This window comes from Diadema antillarum, unplaced genomic scaffold, assembly GCF_040938485.1.
Source record: "Diadema antillarum isolate AM-2024a unplaced genomic scaffold, OU_Dant_1.0 seq00001630_RagTag, whole genome shotgun sequence".
In the NCBI taxonomy this organism is placed as follows: domain Eukaryota; kingdom Metazoa; phylum Echinodermata; class Echinoidea; order Diadematoida; family Diadematidae; genus Diadema; species Diadema antillarum.
Window position 1 is genome coordinate 289,980 of NW_027272339.1, and position 17,220 is coordinate 307,199.

Here is a 17,220-nt window from a genome sequence, read left to right on the forward strand (position 1 = left end):
ACGTACTGGAAAGGTTGAGAATGACACAAAGAACAGATGATTAAATTTTGGTATTGATCCAGCAATTTTTTATGGATTTTATGAAGGTTTTTTTTGATATTTTGGCAAGTACAGTCAATGAACTTGGGAGTTGAACCTGCACATTTTTTAGGTTTACATATACATGTACGCACTGAAGTGATGACGTAACAAAAGGCTTTATATTGGGAAATCGGGCGATTTTCAGCATGCATGCATACAAGTAGAAGTCACTGATCTCTCTTGGAGAAAAGATCATTGTTGGAAAGCAGCTTCTTGGCGGAGGTCTGCGCTCTCCGAGTGCTTCTCTTGTTTTTTGTATCGTAAAGACTTCTTTTCCATAAGGTGCTAAATCCACATTTGATTGTAAGGAGAAAAAACAGGATTTTTGTTTCATATGCATCTTTATGCTTTCATGCAATGACTTTATACCCCTTACAAGTACCCCATAATGGGAAAAAGAAAATATACCTCAGAAAAATCTTGGTGTCCACACTAACTTTTGAAAAAAATTAATATTTTTTGGGGGGATATTGTGGATGTAGCACCTTTTGAGCATGGTCATGTGCAACACAAAAATGTTATAGTGACTAGTTTCTGTGATTTTGTGTATTTTTCTTGGATGTTTTGTTATCTCTACACATTGTCCTCCTATTCCTATTCCTCCATCTCTCCAACGTATTTGTGTGCATAGAAATGAAAAATGTTACAGTTAATAATCAAGTAATGGGCGGGTTATGTCGAAAGCTACATAGCTAGGAATGCCAACCGGCCTGGCCTTACTCTGGTGTCAAAGTGCGGTCAAGTATGCACATTGTATGGGTTTCTGATTGGATTCAGCTTTATTTAGCACCTTTTGGGAACAAAATTCATTTTTCATCGCCTGTTTTCTCCATTTTCTCACAAGAACGTCAGTACTGTAGAAGGTTCACTATATGGGACTAAAAAGAATGAAGTTATTTCTGTAAGAAAGTCCAATTTGACAAAAAGAAATTAATTTTGCACTTTTTAGAAAGGAACTCTTCATTTATAAATATTTACTCGTTAAAGTACCTAGGACTTTGATACATGACATGAAAGACTCTCAAGAAATCGGTTGGATGATTTGTATCTCAGCCTATGCAAACCTGTCATTTTACTGGCAGATGTTGACAAATTGTGTAGGGCTTTCTATTTACTCTTAGGCACTAGTCAATGCCATAACAAGATAGATGAAGAGGAGGAAACAAAAAATGATATAATTTTGTGTGTGTGTGCCTTCCACAACATTGCTCTCATATAAAAATAAAGATTATAAGGTACTTAAAGCCCTGGATGGTTTAGTATTGGTGGAGATGAGGATTGGGCTTTTAACTTTTGACGAGATACCAAGAAACCACTTATGATATAGTACAGAGTACAAATGTATGCCATTCTAAGAGGAATTCAAAGTTTATTTGATGAAAATCAGTTTTGGAATGAATGAGACATGCAAAACCAAAGTAAAACAAAGCGATCGTAATAAAAGATGGGTCCCACCTTTTATTGGGATTGTTTGTTTGTTTGTTTTTTGAATATCTCAGCCATTTCAAAAGCAATTTTCATTAATTGAACGTTAAATTCCTCTTGGAATTACATGCTACTGTATTTCACATTTCGTAAGAGGTTTCTCATTATCTCAACAAAAAAATGTTAGAAACCCTGAAGTTAAGTCTCAACCAAAAATATACAATCCCTTTAAGTATCATGTTTTTGTATTTTTTTTTATATGTCAATTCCATTGCAGACAATGCTGGTGAATAAGGCAGAGGCAATCAGTTGTAAGCTGTCATACTTCAACGAACTCGAACGAATCAATCAGGTATTGCACCAAGCCATTTGACAGCAGTCACAAAGTCCAACCCCATTGTTTACATTCTCTTTTTATTATACAAATCAATACCTTTGGCAGACAGTTGCAGCTGTTTGCAATGTGAGTGAAATGAAAGGATATTATCAGAGCATTACTGAGTTTGGTTTGTGCAGTTTTGTGCCACAAACCATTTAAAACTCAGTGAGGAATGTTGCTTGCGTGCAGCAGGGTGCCTTTAGCACTGCAGTGCAAATACATTTAAACCCTGCTTCTAGCAGTGAGTGCTGATTGCACTGGAAGAATCGATTCACATCCCCCTTTTTTTAATGTCATATCAGATGACTGTCTTGATGGCTTTTGTATGCCATTATCATGGCTTGTATTTCCCTTGTCATAATTTCCCCAAGCCTCCTCATATTAAAAAAAAAAAAAATCCTTAATTTTTTTAACATCTTACCCCTAAATTGGTTATTGATGAGACATGGTGTATGTACATGGATTGTCTCAGTCAATATATCAATTGCATTCATTCCTTGTCATTATTAGAAGCATCATTATTACCATTGATATGCTCAGTTTGGGGGATTGTATTTATCTGTCCAAGACCTATCAGTTTCTGCCCCCCCCCCCCCCCAATTTAGGATGATTTTATATTTTGAGATTGGCTACCAAATTCAATTTGAGATTTCTGGCTAGTTTCCTCATCAGATTCAGTACAGTGTATTGAACATTGTGCAAAGAGCAGATGAGATGTAAAAAGTAAGGTAAAATGTGACCCTGCACCTCAAAACAAACAAAAAGTCGCCAGACATGAATTTTTAGTTAAGACCATATTCTGAAAGAGCAGACTTTAAGCTTTAAAATTATGTATAACTCAAATCAAATGGACTCTCCTAACCTATCTAACTGTTGGAAAGAAAGCACAAACTCAGGAAAAGTGTGAACTGAGAAAAGAGGCTCTGAAGTGCAGTGTCCAATCAAGCGCTTAATCTTTACCAAACCGTGCTGGCTGTGCAATGAATGGAACAAAAAACAGGAAGTAAGCCACCAGGGTAACAACAATGAAGGGATTATTAGATTAAACTGAAATTAAACATGCCTCATTAACACATTCTGTCCATAATTAATGCCAACTTTCAAAGCAGTAGCAGTATCCTTTCATAAGTTATTTGAGTTGAAAGTGAAGAGTGTGGACAAGGTTTTTCAGAAATGAAAAAGGGATTCTAAAGACACACCTAATCACACTATTCTACCAAAAATGTTCGAGATAAACTGTTAAAAAAAAAAAAACTTTCCTGCCCGTTTTATGATACCAAATTTTAGCATAATGTAAAAGAAGACCCGCTCTTTCAGAAAATATGAAAAAGTCAAGTTCGGCTAGGTTGACCCATTTCACTTATTTTCAGTCCTCACGCAAAATCAGTGTGTGCGACTTTATGTTCGTTTTGAGGTGCACGGTCACAAATGTGGTTTGTTCTATCCTAACATTTGCCCAAATGTAGTTTTGATCAGACAGGAATATGCTAACATAAATTGGATATATCACTTTGTAATGATGGTGATATTCAAATTGAGAGAACAGATACATAGGACTTCATTAAACATCAGCTCTATGAAGCGATCAACCCAATTTATGATGAAATTCTGTTTTTGTCAAATATATTGATGCACCTACTACTAATCATCTTTTTATCTTGATGTGGTCACTCGTGTGGGTCAAATCACTTTTTCGGTACTGCTCAATACATGACATAATGCATTATTTAGTATACCAGGAATTATTCAATGAACAGTATATATTTGAAATATGTTGCATATACAATGTAGAACAAGCTTCTTTGGCATTATTAAAAATAATGTGATGATGTACTACCATATAATTGAATGAGGACTGAGGCAGACACAAACAAATTGTGAAATCCTTGAAAATTCATCTTTTTTCCAACACATAGGAAGTTTTGTAAAGCTTATAGAGAGTCTCCTAGATTATCACAATTATAATGATTATGATTACATTAATGCAAATTATTATTATTATCATTCTTGATGAGTGATTTGTCAGCACACCTGTTTTCATCCCCTCAGAAACTGAGTTCGCCGACCTTCTCCGTCACCAACGAGTCCTTTGTGCCCCTCCTGTCCAAGTTGGACGAGTGCATTGCGTACATCATTGGGAACGTGAGTAGATGCTTGCCCATCACTCAGAGTCATTAGGAGTGTTCTGTGGGCCAAATTTGTGTTGGCAGAATCAGGGATTAGGGTGCTTGCTGTTGGAGGTGACATTGTGAATTAATGATGCTACTTAGCTGTCGGTTTCTTTCAACATATGTGAAGTGAGATTTTTGTATTTTGTGCATCAGAAATAGACGTGTTGCAAATCTAAATCAGTCATGGGGGAGGGGGGATATTATTTTGTAATGAATACTGTCGGTCTAATGTGTATTTGGTGTCTTTGGATTAGGGGGATTGGATTATCTTTATCCATTAACAATTAGTTTCCAGACTTTTGTGCAGGGATGTGAGAGTTCAGAGTTTAATCTGATTTTGAAATTTGTTTTCATAAATGTCAGAAGTTTTTAGAATTTTTTCTGCAAGTACTCTCACACCCCTGTTCGCACCCTAGCCTGTTTGCCAGTTGACGAACATAGCACAGTGAGGGTTAATACAGATGTTGCTTTTAATTGCCCAAATGAAGGCAGAGAAGATACGGAAGACCGTTCAACCAGTTTGCCTTGCTTGTACCTAAAAAAAAAAATTCAAATTATTTCACTCTCCGTAACATTGCCCACCTTCCTTATTTTTCCTCTGTAGCCCCAGTACAAGGAGTCTGAGTTGTTTCAGGCCAGGTTCAAGCAGTGTCTGGGCAAGGCGCTGACCCTCATCAAGGCAGCTGTCTTCACCATCCTGAATGGTGCAACCCAGCAGGTAGTCCCCAAGGTAAAGCTGCTTCCCCCTCCCGTTCCCCTCCCCGCCCTCCCCCTCCTGCTCTCTTTTCAATATAGCCTGCTGGTCCCAAGTCTTGGATTACTTGCAGTTATTTATATTTACCTCTGCCAAGGGAGGAGGTTTTGTTTTCAGTACCATTGGTTTGTTTGTTAGTTAGTTAGTTAGTTTGTCCGTGTGCAAAAGAACTCAAAAGGTTGTGCTCGGATTTGGATGAAACTTGCAGGAAAGGTTGAGAATTACATAAGGAATAGATGATTAAATTTTGGTTGTGATCCAGAAATTTTTGTGGATTTTATGACAGATTTTTGATATTTTGGCATGTGGGGTCAATGAACTTGGGAGTTCAAGCTGTGCATTTTTTTGGTTTTCATACGCGCACTAAAGTGTGTGCTCGAGTTTGTGCTAGAGCGACACTCGCCGTGCAGCGGAGGGTTATGACATACCAAAGGCTTCTATATTGGGAAATTGGGTGATTTTCAGCATGCATACGTATGGGTGGAAATCACTGATCTCTATGCAAGAGCAAGATCATTGGTGGAAATTAGCTGCTTGGCGGAGGTCTGCGCTCTCAGAGTGCTTTTCTGGTTATCTATGTTTTCATTTGTTTGTTTGTTGTTTTTTTAATGCAGAAGCTGTTGAATTTTCCAAAGCTCTACATGTACCCATTCAAGATCCATATGTAGTCCAAAAGAAGATGATGGTTGTTTGTGTGTTTCTTCATTTGTTTTTGTTTTTTATGTTCGTATGATGTTGTCCTTGTTGGCATATTCTTAGTTTCAATAAGCAGTTGAGTATTAAAAATGACTAGTATGAGGAATAATTCAGTCCAAGTTTGACTCTTTATGATTTTTTTTTTTCATACTCCAGCTCCTATACAGAAGAACCCCCTCCCCCCCCCCAAAAAAAAAAAACTTCTTGTAATGATGTGTAAGCAGTAGCACACAGAAATTTCATGCATTGATTGAAATTATTCACTTGAACCTTGTTTCAAACTTATGTACTTGCTTGTACATGGACTAATCAAACCAAGATTTTCAAGTTTTCTATGAAATATTCAGGATTTGGCACATGAAACATACCAAGGTAATTTAGAAGATGAGTGAGATTGATGGCTGAGTGTCTGGCCGATGGATTCAAAGTTGTCTGTCATGCAATTAGTTGTGAAAAAGATACATGTATTGTCAGGAAGGTTTTGTTGGACAAAACATGTAAGACGATCTTTCTCTGTACACCAACAATAACAACAAAAATAAAAAACAAAAACAACAATAGCTGCTACCACTACCACATTTGCAAGCACAATAACAGCCACTACCACCACTAGCCCCACTACCACGACCACTACCACTACCAACACCAATATCACCACCACCCCCACTGCCTCTACCACTACTACTACCACTACCAACCACCACTACCACCACCTCTACCACTACCACTACCACTACCACGACCACTACCACTACCAATACCAATATCACCACCACCCCCACTACCACTACCACTACTGCTACCACTACCACCACCTCTACCACCACCTCTACCACTACCACTACCACTACCACGACCACTACCACTACCAACACCAATATCACCACCACCCCCACTGCCTCTACCACTACTACTACCACTACCAACCACCACTACCACCACCTCTACCACTACCACTACCACTACCACGACCACTACCACTACCAATACCAATATCACCACCACCCCCACTACCACTACCACTACTACTACCACTACCACCACCTCTACCACCACCTCTACCATTACCACTACCAAGGCTTCCACCACCACTCCCCTTTTCTTCTGAGATTAGAGGACCTTTTGACCTAACAATTTTGTTTGGTTTTTTCTCTCTCTTTTGGTCTTTGTCTAGGACGTGACCAACACTTCAGAGAATGCGTTCACACTCTTCTACGGGAAGTTTCGCAGCAACGCGCCAAAGATCAAAGCGTTGATGGAGCAAGTGGAGCAGAGACTGGACAAAACTCCAGAGTAAGATGTCGGGGATGGGGAGGGATGCTCAAATTACTCTGTGTATTTTGAGGTCCTCATTACAATTGGGTTCCACTGTCTACCTATCATTCATTTGTCCTCCAAAGTCTGCAAAAATGGAACTCAAGTAGACACTGGAGGACAAACATCTGTGATTACCAGTATTTTTCTCTTTCCATAGTTCTCGTTTGGCAACATTTATGCCACGTAGATACCATTTGCTCAAACTGTTACAAGTTTACTGGTCTGAATCATAGTGGATTTTTGTTTTGTGTTCCATTATATGTGTTCATTGTAGAAATATACATCAGTGCCCAGTTTCCATTGAGGCTAGTGTCATTAGTATTGTTTGTTTTGCAACTTCTGATTCAGACATGGAAAATAGAATATCAGAGGAGTTGCAGCTGAGGCATGAATTTGATGTACTTTAGCCGACCCGTGTTCAGGAGGAAAAGCAAGCACTCAACCAACCAAACAAAATCATGGGCTTACAAAGCAAATGAAAACAATGCCAGTGCCATGGGTACATTCATTATCTAATCCTGTGATAGGGCGTTGAGGGCATAAAGCCGTTCATTCTGTGGATGCCTACAAATGTGCATTTACATGCATTCTTTAATAGTGGCCATGTTGAATAAATTCCAAGACACCCCCACAAATGCACAAACATTCGAGTGCTTCATTAGAATTTAATGAAATCCAAAATTGTCACTTCCATCAGGTACAACACCCTCCTGGATGACTGCCTACAGTGCTACTTCAGCAAGAGGCAGCAGCTCCTGGAACCTAGCATTAGGCTAGCTGTCACTGAACTCGCCAACAAGTACTCAAGGGACCATTGCGCCTTGGTGAGTCTCTGTGGAGGTTTTGGGTCCATTGATGATAAGGACCATGATGATAGTGATGGTGAAAGCAAATACAGTGGACTCCTGTTATAGCGAAGTCCTCAGGACAGGCAGTTTTATTTCATTTTATCAAAATTTTGTTATAACCAAACAAATAACAATAAAAAGAAAATAGAACTGATAATGTTACAGCCTGAATTTTTACTTCATTGTAAATGGAATTTCATTATAACCATGTTCGTCACAACGGAAGTTCACTGTATGATGATATCTAATGATGATAACAAGGAAAAAGATGATTTCTTGTTATATTCATGATCATGGTGGACTTCATTATGACAGTTATGATGATTGATGGTGGTGATGATGATGGTGATGATGATGGTGATGATGATGGTGATGGTGATGATGATGATGGTGATGATGGTGATGATGATGGTGATGATGGTGATGATGTGGATAACAGGGATGATGATGGTGATGGTGGTGATGATGATGATGGTGATGATGATGGTGATGATGATGATGGTGATGATGGTGATGATGGTGATGATGGTGATGGTGATGATGGTGATGATGGTGATGATGGTGATGATGGTGATGATGGTGATGATGATGAGGGTGATGATGATAATGATGATGGTGATGATGGTGATGATGATGGTGATGATGGTGATGATGATGATGATGGTGATGATGGTGATGATGGGGATGACGGGGATGACGGGGATGATGGTGATGATGAGAATGAGGTGGAGGAGGAGGAAGAGTGGGGAGAGGAAAAGAGGAATAGGAAAAGGAAGGGGTAATAAGGAGGAGATAGAGGAGATGGGGGAAGCAGAGGAGGAGGTGAAGGAGGAGGGTATTGAGGCGGAAGAGGGTATTTAGGGTGAGAAAGAGGTTTCCGGAGAAGGAGAAGAGGAGGAGAAATGAAGTAGTAGGAGGATTAGGATTCCATAGGAGGAAGAAGAATGAGATTGAAGAAGGTGCAGATGATGATGTCATTAGAGTACCTATAGGTGTGATGTCCTAGCCATTCATTGCCATGGAAACTGGTTCTAAACAACCTCCTCTGGCCTGGTCTGTGAACACTATTTTAACAGTTTGTAACCATGCTCGCACATGGTTCCAACCCAAGCTGTGAAGAAAGATGGTGACGTTATCACTTTAATACTCTATGACAGTGACAGGAATGATGATGCTGAGGCTGCGATGGAGATAATTGCAATTATGGACACAGGGTTGACCCCTCTACTAGGCAGATTTTCTGCAAAATTCTTCTTCTTGAATGATTGCAATGTATCAATCTGTATTTAAACATGATTGTCTGTTATTTCCGCCACCAGGTGAGAAGTGGATGTGCTTTCATGGCCCATGTATGTGAAGATGAATGTCAACTCTTCTACCACTTCTTCTCCAAGCAGACAGAGAAACTTGAGTAAGTGATTTCGGCTCCATAGATGGTAATAATAAAGAACAGTTAGTCACACTTTGTATATACCATTCCACTACTGTAAAAGTGGATATTTTCGCGCGACTAATTTTTCGCGCTTGGCCGGGTCAGAAGAGTTTCGCGTGTTTTTAATTCAGCGGAATCAAGACTTCATGCACAGGAACATATGGCAAGCAAAAATATTCGCGTGCTTTTATTTTCGCGCTAGTTTCTGGTTACGTGAAATGCGCGAAAATTTCAACACTGCGAAAATTTCCACTTTTACAGTATTTGTGTATCATCTACTTGTCAAAACAGCCAAATTTACTGGGCCAAGAAGTATGAAGTGCCAGATATGAATCCTGTGGTTATATTTATACCCCCGCCAAACGAAGTTTGAAGGGGGTATATAGGAATCAGCGGACGGTCGGTCGGGCGGTCGGGCGGTCGGGCGGTCGGGCGGTCGGGCGGTCGGGCGGTCGGTCGGGCGGTCGGTCGGGCGGTCGGTCCGTTGCAAATCTTGCGTCGCGAACTACTTCCTCAGTTTTCAACCGATTCCCATAAAACTTGGCACAGATGTGTGCCTTGGGTTGTAGATGTGCAAGACGTATTTTTTGACAGTACCCAAAAGTACGTTGCCATGGTAACGGCATATTATGGGCAAAAATGGGTACAAATCTTGCGTCGCGAACTCCTCCCACAGTTTTTGATCAATTTTAATGAGATTAGGTACAGATGTTCATCTGAATATGTTAATGTGCAAGACACATATTTCCGCAGTGGCAAAAAGTGCGTTGCCATGGTAACGGCATGTTATTGGTAAAATATAGGGCAAAATGCTTCATGGCAAAACTGCTTCATCAGTGTTCTTCCAATTCTTATGGAATTCATATTGAATGTTTGTCTTAGGATATAGGTCAGCATGACACATTTCTTGACAGTGACAAAAAGTATGTTGCCATGGTAACAGCTCACATATTATGAGCCAAAATGATAGAAAATTTTGTGTTGCAAACTACTTCCTCAGTTTTGCCCAATTTCCATGAAACTTGGTACAGATGTGTGCCTTTGGTTGTAGATGTGCAAGACGCATTTTTTGACAGTACCCGAAAGTACGTTGCCATGGTAACGGCATATTAATGGCAGAAGATCAAGGAAAGATCTTGCGGATTTAACTACTTCCTCAGTTTTTTGACCAAAGCTTATGAAATGTGGCACACACCTTGATCTTGGTGGGAAGATGTGGAAGACATATTTTTCGGACGTGTCGGAAGCTGCGTTGCCATGGTAACGGCATATAAATGGCAGAAGATCAAGGAAAGATCTTGCGGATTGAACTACTTCCTCTGTATTCGACTGAAGCTCATGAAATGTGGCACACACATTGGTCTTGGTGGGAAGATGTGCAAGACATATTTTTCGGACGTGTCGGAAGCTGCGTTGCCATGGTAACGGCATATTAATGGCGGAAGATCAAGGAAAGATCTTGTGGATTGAACTACTTCCTCAGTTTTTGACAAAAGCTTATGAAATGTGGCACACACAATAGTCTTGGTGGGAAGATGTGCAAGACATATTTTTCGGACGTGTCGGAAGCTGCGTTGCCATGGTAACGGCATTTAAATGGCAGAAGATCAAGGAAAGATCATTCCTTGGGTAAGACTGCCGTCACGGGGCGGGGGTATTAATCACCTTAAGTGATATTTCTAGTTTGAAGAAAACCGTTGTCTTTAAATCAGATATCTCTTCTTTTTTCTTTTTTTGTCAAGGACTGAAGTAATTTGCTCTTCAATTATTATGTAACTATGACAATACGTTCATACATATTTATATCTTTATAGAATAAATATAATAATTGACAATACTTGTATAGCGCATTACTGTAAAACGAGGAATGTTCATGTGCATTTTAATTTTGCAAATTTCGCGAGCGCCAACATTCGCAAAATTTAAATGTACTCAAATGTTCTCACCTACACAATATGCATTGGATAACAATGGCAATTCGTGAAAATGTCATGCTTCGAGAAAGGCCGTCAGCTCCAATTCGCGAAATTTTCATGCTGCGAATATATTGTGTTTTACAGTATCACATTTATAAATGTCTCTAAGTGCAAGAACAAAAAATGTATATATTTGTATTTGGTTCCTTTTTTTGATCCACCGTGCAGCGCAATGCTGGAGACACTGTGTATGAGTCTGTACGATGTCCTCCGCCCGCTCATCATCCATGTCAACCACCTGGAGACCCTGGCTGAGCTGTGCGGAATCCTGAAGACAGAGATGCTGCAGGACCATGTCCAGGCAAATCGTGAGTGGACCCACTGAGAAGTACAGTGAAAGCTGATATTTTTGCGGGGGTTTGATATTAACGTATTTCGCAAATCACTATTGGGCCGCAAATTTAACGACACGCAAAAATATCACCACCTGATGCACTAGCGGAGTGATCAAACAGGCATTAGGACACTTACGATAGCCAAAACTATTGTCTTGCGAAAAATGTCTGTGACCTCCTCATTCGTGAAAATATCCTGTACATGAAAAGAACAGCTTTTACAAGTAGTGGATTGTCTCGAAATTTCATGCAGTATTCACTTCATCTTCGGTGAGGGATTCTTTTTATGCCTCCGCAACGAAGTGGCCGGAGGCATTATGTTTTCGGGTCGTCCGTCCGTCCGTCCGTCCGTCCGTCCGTCCGTCCGTCCCGTTTTGTTTTTGTCGATATGTCAAGAACGGTGTGGTGGTTTTACATCAAACTTGGTATGAGGGTATATCCTTGGGGGATAATACTTTGTGTGGATTTTAGGGTCACTGGGTCAAAGGTCAAAGGTCACAGGTTATTTTGTGAAAAAAAAATTGAAATTTCATGTTTTTCTCCATATCTCGCAAATGGTTCAAGGTATCTTCATGGAACTTAGTATATATGCTTGTACCGATGGGCAGTGATTATCTAGGGAAGTTGGGGGTCATGGGTCAAAGGTCAGGGGGGTCAAAGGTCAAGGTCAACTCCTCAAAATATCACTACTTTCCTTAAAATGCAATATGCCTGAAGGTTTGTTTTTTTTTAACTTGATGTATGGCATGTATTACCCAATATATATTTTTGGGGAAGCCAGAAGGTCAAAGGTCAAAAGGTAAAAGGTCAAGTGAAAGTGCTAAATTGCACTTTTTCCTCCATATCTCGAAAGTAACTCAAGGTATCATCATGAAACTTACATATTTATGCATGTTCAACCTAACAGTGATTCTCTTTGGAACTGTGCGGTCAAAGGTTAAAGGCCAGGTTTAGATAATGCTATTTTCACATTTGATACTGAAATTATACTTTTTCTCAATACCTTGAAAATTACTCAATGCATAAACTTATAAAAGGGTCAAAAGTCAAGTAAAAATCATCAGTTGCCCAAATACCTGCACTCTGACATTTTAATCATTCATCCAATTGAACCTAGTTCTAGGAAAGTGAACATTCAGCACATTTTTGTCAAACCTGTTATTTTAATATTTTGCCACTTGTGTGAAACTGTCATCACACATTGTCAAGACATTGTACTATAGACCTATTAGGAGAACCATGCATTATGGCGGAGGCATATCAGTAGCCGTAGCGATATATCTAGGTTTTTTTTTCTTCTGGAGGCATGGTCTTCTACGAGAGATAACATACAGTTGTAATCCTGCCCACTCAAATCATGATTAGGGTCAAGGAAATTCATACATGTTCCTCTTGGTCTCCTCTCCTGTCACTCTAGAGCTATCTTCTCCCTATTCATCTTCTACCCTCCCTCCTTTCTCCTACACTTTCTCCTTCCTCCTCTCCCTCCCCTCTTCTCCCTTCCCTCCTTCCCATCAGTTTCATTTCTCCGTCCTAACTCCATCTTTCACTTGTCATGTTGTTCATCACCTTCTGATTCCATTCGTCGTGTCTTTCCTCTTCCACACCTGAAGGTACTTTGCATAACTTTGTATCCACCTGTAAACCTGACAGCTCTTCAATCATGTTTATACCACATTTCCTACAATTTAGTTTGAAATGTGAAGTTTAATTTGGGTGTCCTCCATGATATCATTTCCACACTAGTTTCACCCTTTCAGTCTGAGGACTTGCATTTCTCATTGTGGGAGATCTCTTTAATCCTCTACATTTCTTCTTGTTGGAAATGTGGCAGCAACTGATCTGGCGGCTTTCGCAGTCGTGGCCAATCAGATGCTTGAAGATGTGCAGGAGAGACTGGTGTACCGGACGAGCGTCTACGTCAAGTCCGACATCCTCAACTACAACCCGGCCTCTGGGGATCTGGCCTACCCGGAGAAGCTTGAGATGATGGAGGTGAGGGGGAGTGTGGCAGATGAACAGTTTATCATTGTTGATTGCTGCGGTTGTTGTGGTTGTGTCTGCTGTTAATGCTGCTGTTACTTTTTTTTTTCATTATTATTTGCTGCATTGCTTTCATTGCTACTGCTATTGGCATTACTGCTATTGTTGTCACATCAGTTTGCTTTTGCTGTTGTGTTTTGTTGTTGTCGTTGATGTTCGTGCTCTTGCTGTTGTTGTTCATTTTGCTGTTGTTTTTGCTGCTGCTGTTGCTGATGGTGTTGCAATTGCTTTTGCTGTTGTTGTTGCTGTGTAATTCAATGCTGCCAAACTTATTCGAGCAAGTGTCCTTTTTACGCTGTGCAGAGTTTTACAGAGTACCGTGATCTCTGATATTTCTTCGGCTCATAACGCTCACTGAAATGTGCTAACAAATGAAATTTATTTACATTTAAAGTGATCTTACAACTACCTGTAATCAATGAATTCATTTGAATTTAATTGAATCTGCACAAATTAAAAAAAGAATTAGCAAAATCTTGCCATTTTGAGAGGGAAATGGGAACTTTAATCTTCTAAATTGTGTCGCCAATATAGGAATCATTTATAATGTTTGAAATTACGAGGCTTTTGAAACTTCTGCAACCAAGAACACTTACAATGGATGGCAAAGATTATAATAAGAAAATGTACGTCCAGACCTCAGACAAGTCGTTTCTGGTGCTTTATGGGTTAAATGCCTGTTGATCTTTTGGTGAAAATGATTCCTGATATGACTATTCAAAAATGAGGAAAGCGAGTTATTAAAACCAGTGTGGTTTCATTCCCGCCTGCTCAGAGCATCGCAGAGAGCCTGCGCGAAAAGCAGCTGAAGACGGACTCGCGGCGGAGCTCTGTGGATTCCGTGGGATCGGGGACGAGTGGGGAGGTGGCTGCCATCAACCAGTCGTCGTCTGCCATCATGAGCGGCCAGAGCACCCCCCCTGGGAGGATGAACAGCACCGTCATGACGCCCATCGGTGAGACTGCCTTTGCGAATCATACATGTACACACGCTACTCCTCTGCCTAAACCTAGGGGTCTTGTTAGTTTATGAGGTGCCGTGTGCTCGTTTCAGCCCGAAAGTGCATGTATAGTGATGGCATTAAATTATTGGTTCAGATGGACATTGCATGTTGGAATGGATGCTCTCATATGGACACCCATGGAGTATCCCTTTGTAGTATACTGTAGATGCCATGGATCTTGTGAGTATGATATTTTACTATTTGGGACTTGTTTAGAATGAATTTAGAATTTAGAATGGTTGAATTTGTGATTGAGAACCACACTGACCTTGTCCCAAGTGTCGTAAATTCATATTGCAATGCCTTTTATCCAACCGTATATTTTGTTGGTTCATAGTATCAATTAGAAAGAAGTAACTGAGTAGAATATGATGAATGAATGAGGAATCACCAAAATGGGTGATAGTAAGATGAGACTGCCACTGAAATGTGTTTGCTTGTTTGTTTATTTGTTTGTTGTTTGTCCCATCATCATGCAGGAACTGGAGCTGGCACCGCAACCCTCCACATTAATGCTTCCCTCTCGCCGGCTGACCTCCACGGCATGTGGTACCCCACCGTCAGGAGAACGCTGGTCTGCCTGTCAAAACTCTACCGCTGCATCGATGTAAGAAAATATATCTGATGTGCAATTAATATCCTGATTACTCTAAAACCAGACATTTTAGCTTGCATGAAACTATTGCAAATTCTGCGAGGAGCCAAGATTCGCAAAAGTAAAATACACAAAAAAGGATTTGTGGGCAATGCATCGAACAACAGTGGGAATTCAGGAGAGTCATGCCACGAAAATGGCTGTCGTCTCCAATTCGCAAAAGTTTCATGCCACAAATGTTTGTGGTTTTACAGTATAAATGTACATCTGTACCGCCACCCATGAAGGCTGCCCGAGGCATTATTTGAAGATGATAACGATTTGTATCCCCTATGATTCAAACACTTCTCATTTGATTGTTTTTCTTCTTCGATGCAGTGAGCCATGAGCATATCAAACTCCTGCTTGTATTATCTTCCCCCTCTCTTTTTCGTCTGCACAATCCATACTAACAAGTGTCACATTTGTGGATATTTTACTTTTATATTCTTTCACCAGTCACAATAAAAAACATATGGAAAGCTGTGTAACATGCAGTGCTCGAATTTGATGCTTGTTCATACTTCCCCAAGATTGAGGGGTGCAACTGATGGAGGTTGGGATTGTGATGATGCAGCACATTTGTCACCGGGATCAATTATATGGGTGTAGCTATTACGTAATCATTCATAGCAAAAAGCATCATCACGAGGATGATTCGTGATCGGGGCTCTGGAGCCTCTAGGCTGCTCACTTGATCATTTAGTCCCAGTAGGATGATGCATGAGCATTGCAGTATCAAATCAAGCCTGAACTTTGTAGGTAAACTCCAACACAAATTGTAGAAACTAGTCAGAAAATGCATGGATTTCTGTTCAAAAGGAATTGATGGAATTGTCACATCTAATCAAGTGGTATTCTGTCAATGCTCTAGCCACAAGATTTTTAACAAGAATATTGAATTCATCAGTCCTTTCTTTTTTTCTTCCCATGACAGAAATCCATCTTCCAAGGTCTATCGCAAGAAATCTTGCAGTCCTGTATCCATTCCTTGACTGTGGCCTGCCAGGGCATCATCAAGCGGAAGGTATGGAGGAGTCGCCATGGCGACAGGATTTGCATTAACATCTGCTATGTAAATTTAGATTCCTTCACACTGTGATCAAATAAATGACGACTCTTGAAATAGTTTTACTCGAGTTGTGCAGTTAGCATAAATTGCTGCCATTACTGTCAAAGTCAGTTTATGAGTGAAGAATCCTCATGGAGGTTTATTTTCTTCCATTCATACAAATTAAATCATGGGCATGCATAAAAATCTGCAACCTTCTCAAGCTAACGAATAGAATGGATGTGTTGTGTTCTTACACATTCCATTCAGCCCCATGGAAACAGAAATTTCACAGTCATAATTATAGTACAATGAAGGATTAGTTGGATTCAAAGTCCCATGGACCTAGATGTAAACAACCCATTATTTCTCTGGAAATATTTTCAGTTTTGTCCCAATCTTATTCCTAAATGCACATCATTTGTATTTCCAAAGGGGTAAAGGAAACCAGAAAAATCAGAAATACCAAAATGTCAATTCCATAAGTACACATGAAAACTCTTTTGGTTTGAAGAGTTGCACCTATTGGAGGTTAAAGGCATAATTTCCCATTTGCCGATGAAACAAAAACCCAGCATTAGTACTTTAAAATAGTTTTTAAATGTGAGTTAGGGATAGAAACAACCACTGTAAAATTTTAATCGGTAAAATCGATGTTAAGTATTGTTAAATATACAAAATGTGAACAGTATTTATAATAAAAATGTTTCCAGACTAAACCGTCTACAGTTACGGTTTATTGAAAAAAATACAGATATCTCCTTATATTTCATATTTCATATGATAGGATGTTGTGTGGTACAACAGTCCTACACATATGCATTAAAATGTCATATCTTGAACAATTTTTAAATCACTGTTCCCAGAGGTAAACTGGACCTTAAACGGCCTGGTACCATTTCTCTTTATGAGAGATATATCTCTTTTTCACTGTTTCAGACGCAGCTTGATGGTCAGTTGTTCCTCATCAAGCACCTGCTGATCCTGAGAGAACAGATCGCACCATTCCAGGTGGAATTCTCCATTAAGGAAACCGCGCTGGATTTCAGCTCCATGAGAGGTGGGGAGTTGCTC

At 39.9% G+C, this 17,220-nt stretch overlaps 1 protein-coding gene across 1 annotated transcript in view; it reads left to right on the forward strand.

Annotated features, from left to right (window-relative positions):
• LOC139711270 (conserved oligomeric Golgi complex subunit 3-like) overlaps nt 1-17,220 on the forward strand; it is a 38,211-nt gene that overhangs the window by 3,818 nt on the left and 17,173 nt on the right. The window contains exons 5-16 of the mRNA XM_071623180.1: nt 1,784-1,858; nt 3,935-4,027; nt 4,661-4,786; nt 6,681-6,799; nt 7,521-7,647; nt 8,991-9,082; nt 11,248-11,387; nt 13,249-13,409; nt 14,233-14,413; nt 14,941-15,068; nt 16,033-16,122; nt 17,086-17,206. Of these exons, the coding sequence (XP_071479281.1) occupies nt 1,784-1,858; nt 3,935-4,027; nt 4,661-4,786; nt 6,681-6,799; nt 7,521-7,647; nt 8,991-9,082; nt 11,248-11,387; nt 13,249-13,409; nt 14,233-14,413; nt 14,941-15,068; nt 16,033-16,122; nt 17,086-17,206 (1,453 nt within the window). The remainder of the gene's footprint in view (nt 1-1,783; nt 1,859-3,934; nt 4,028-4,660; nt 4,787-6,680; nt 6,800-7,520; nt 7,648-8,990; nt 9,083-11,247; nt 11,388-13,248; nt 13,410-14,232; nt 14,414-14,940; nt 15,069-16,032; nt 16,123-17,085; nt 17,207-17,220) is intronic.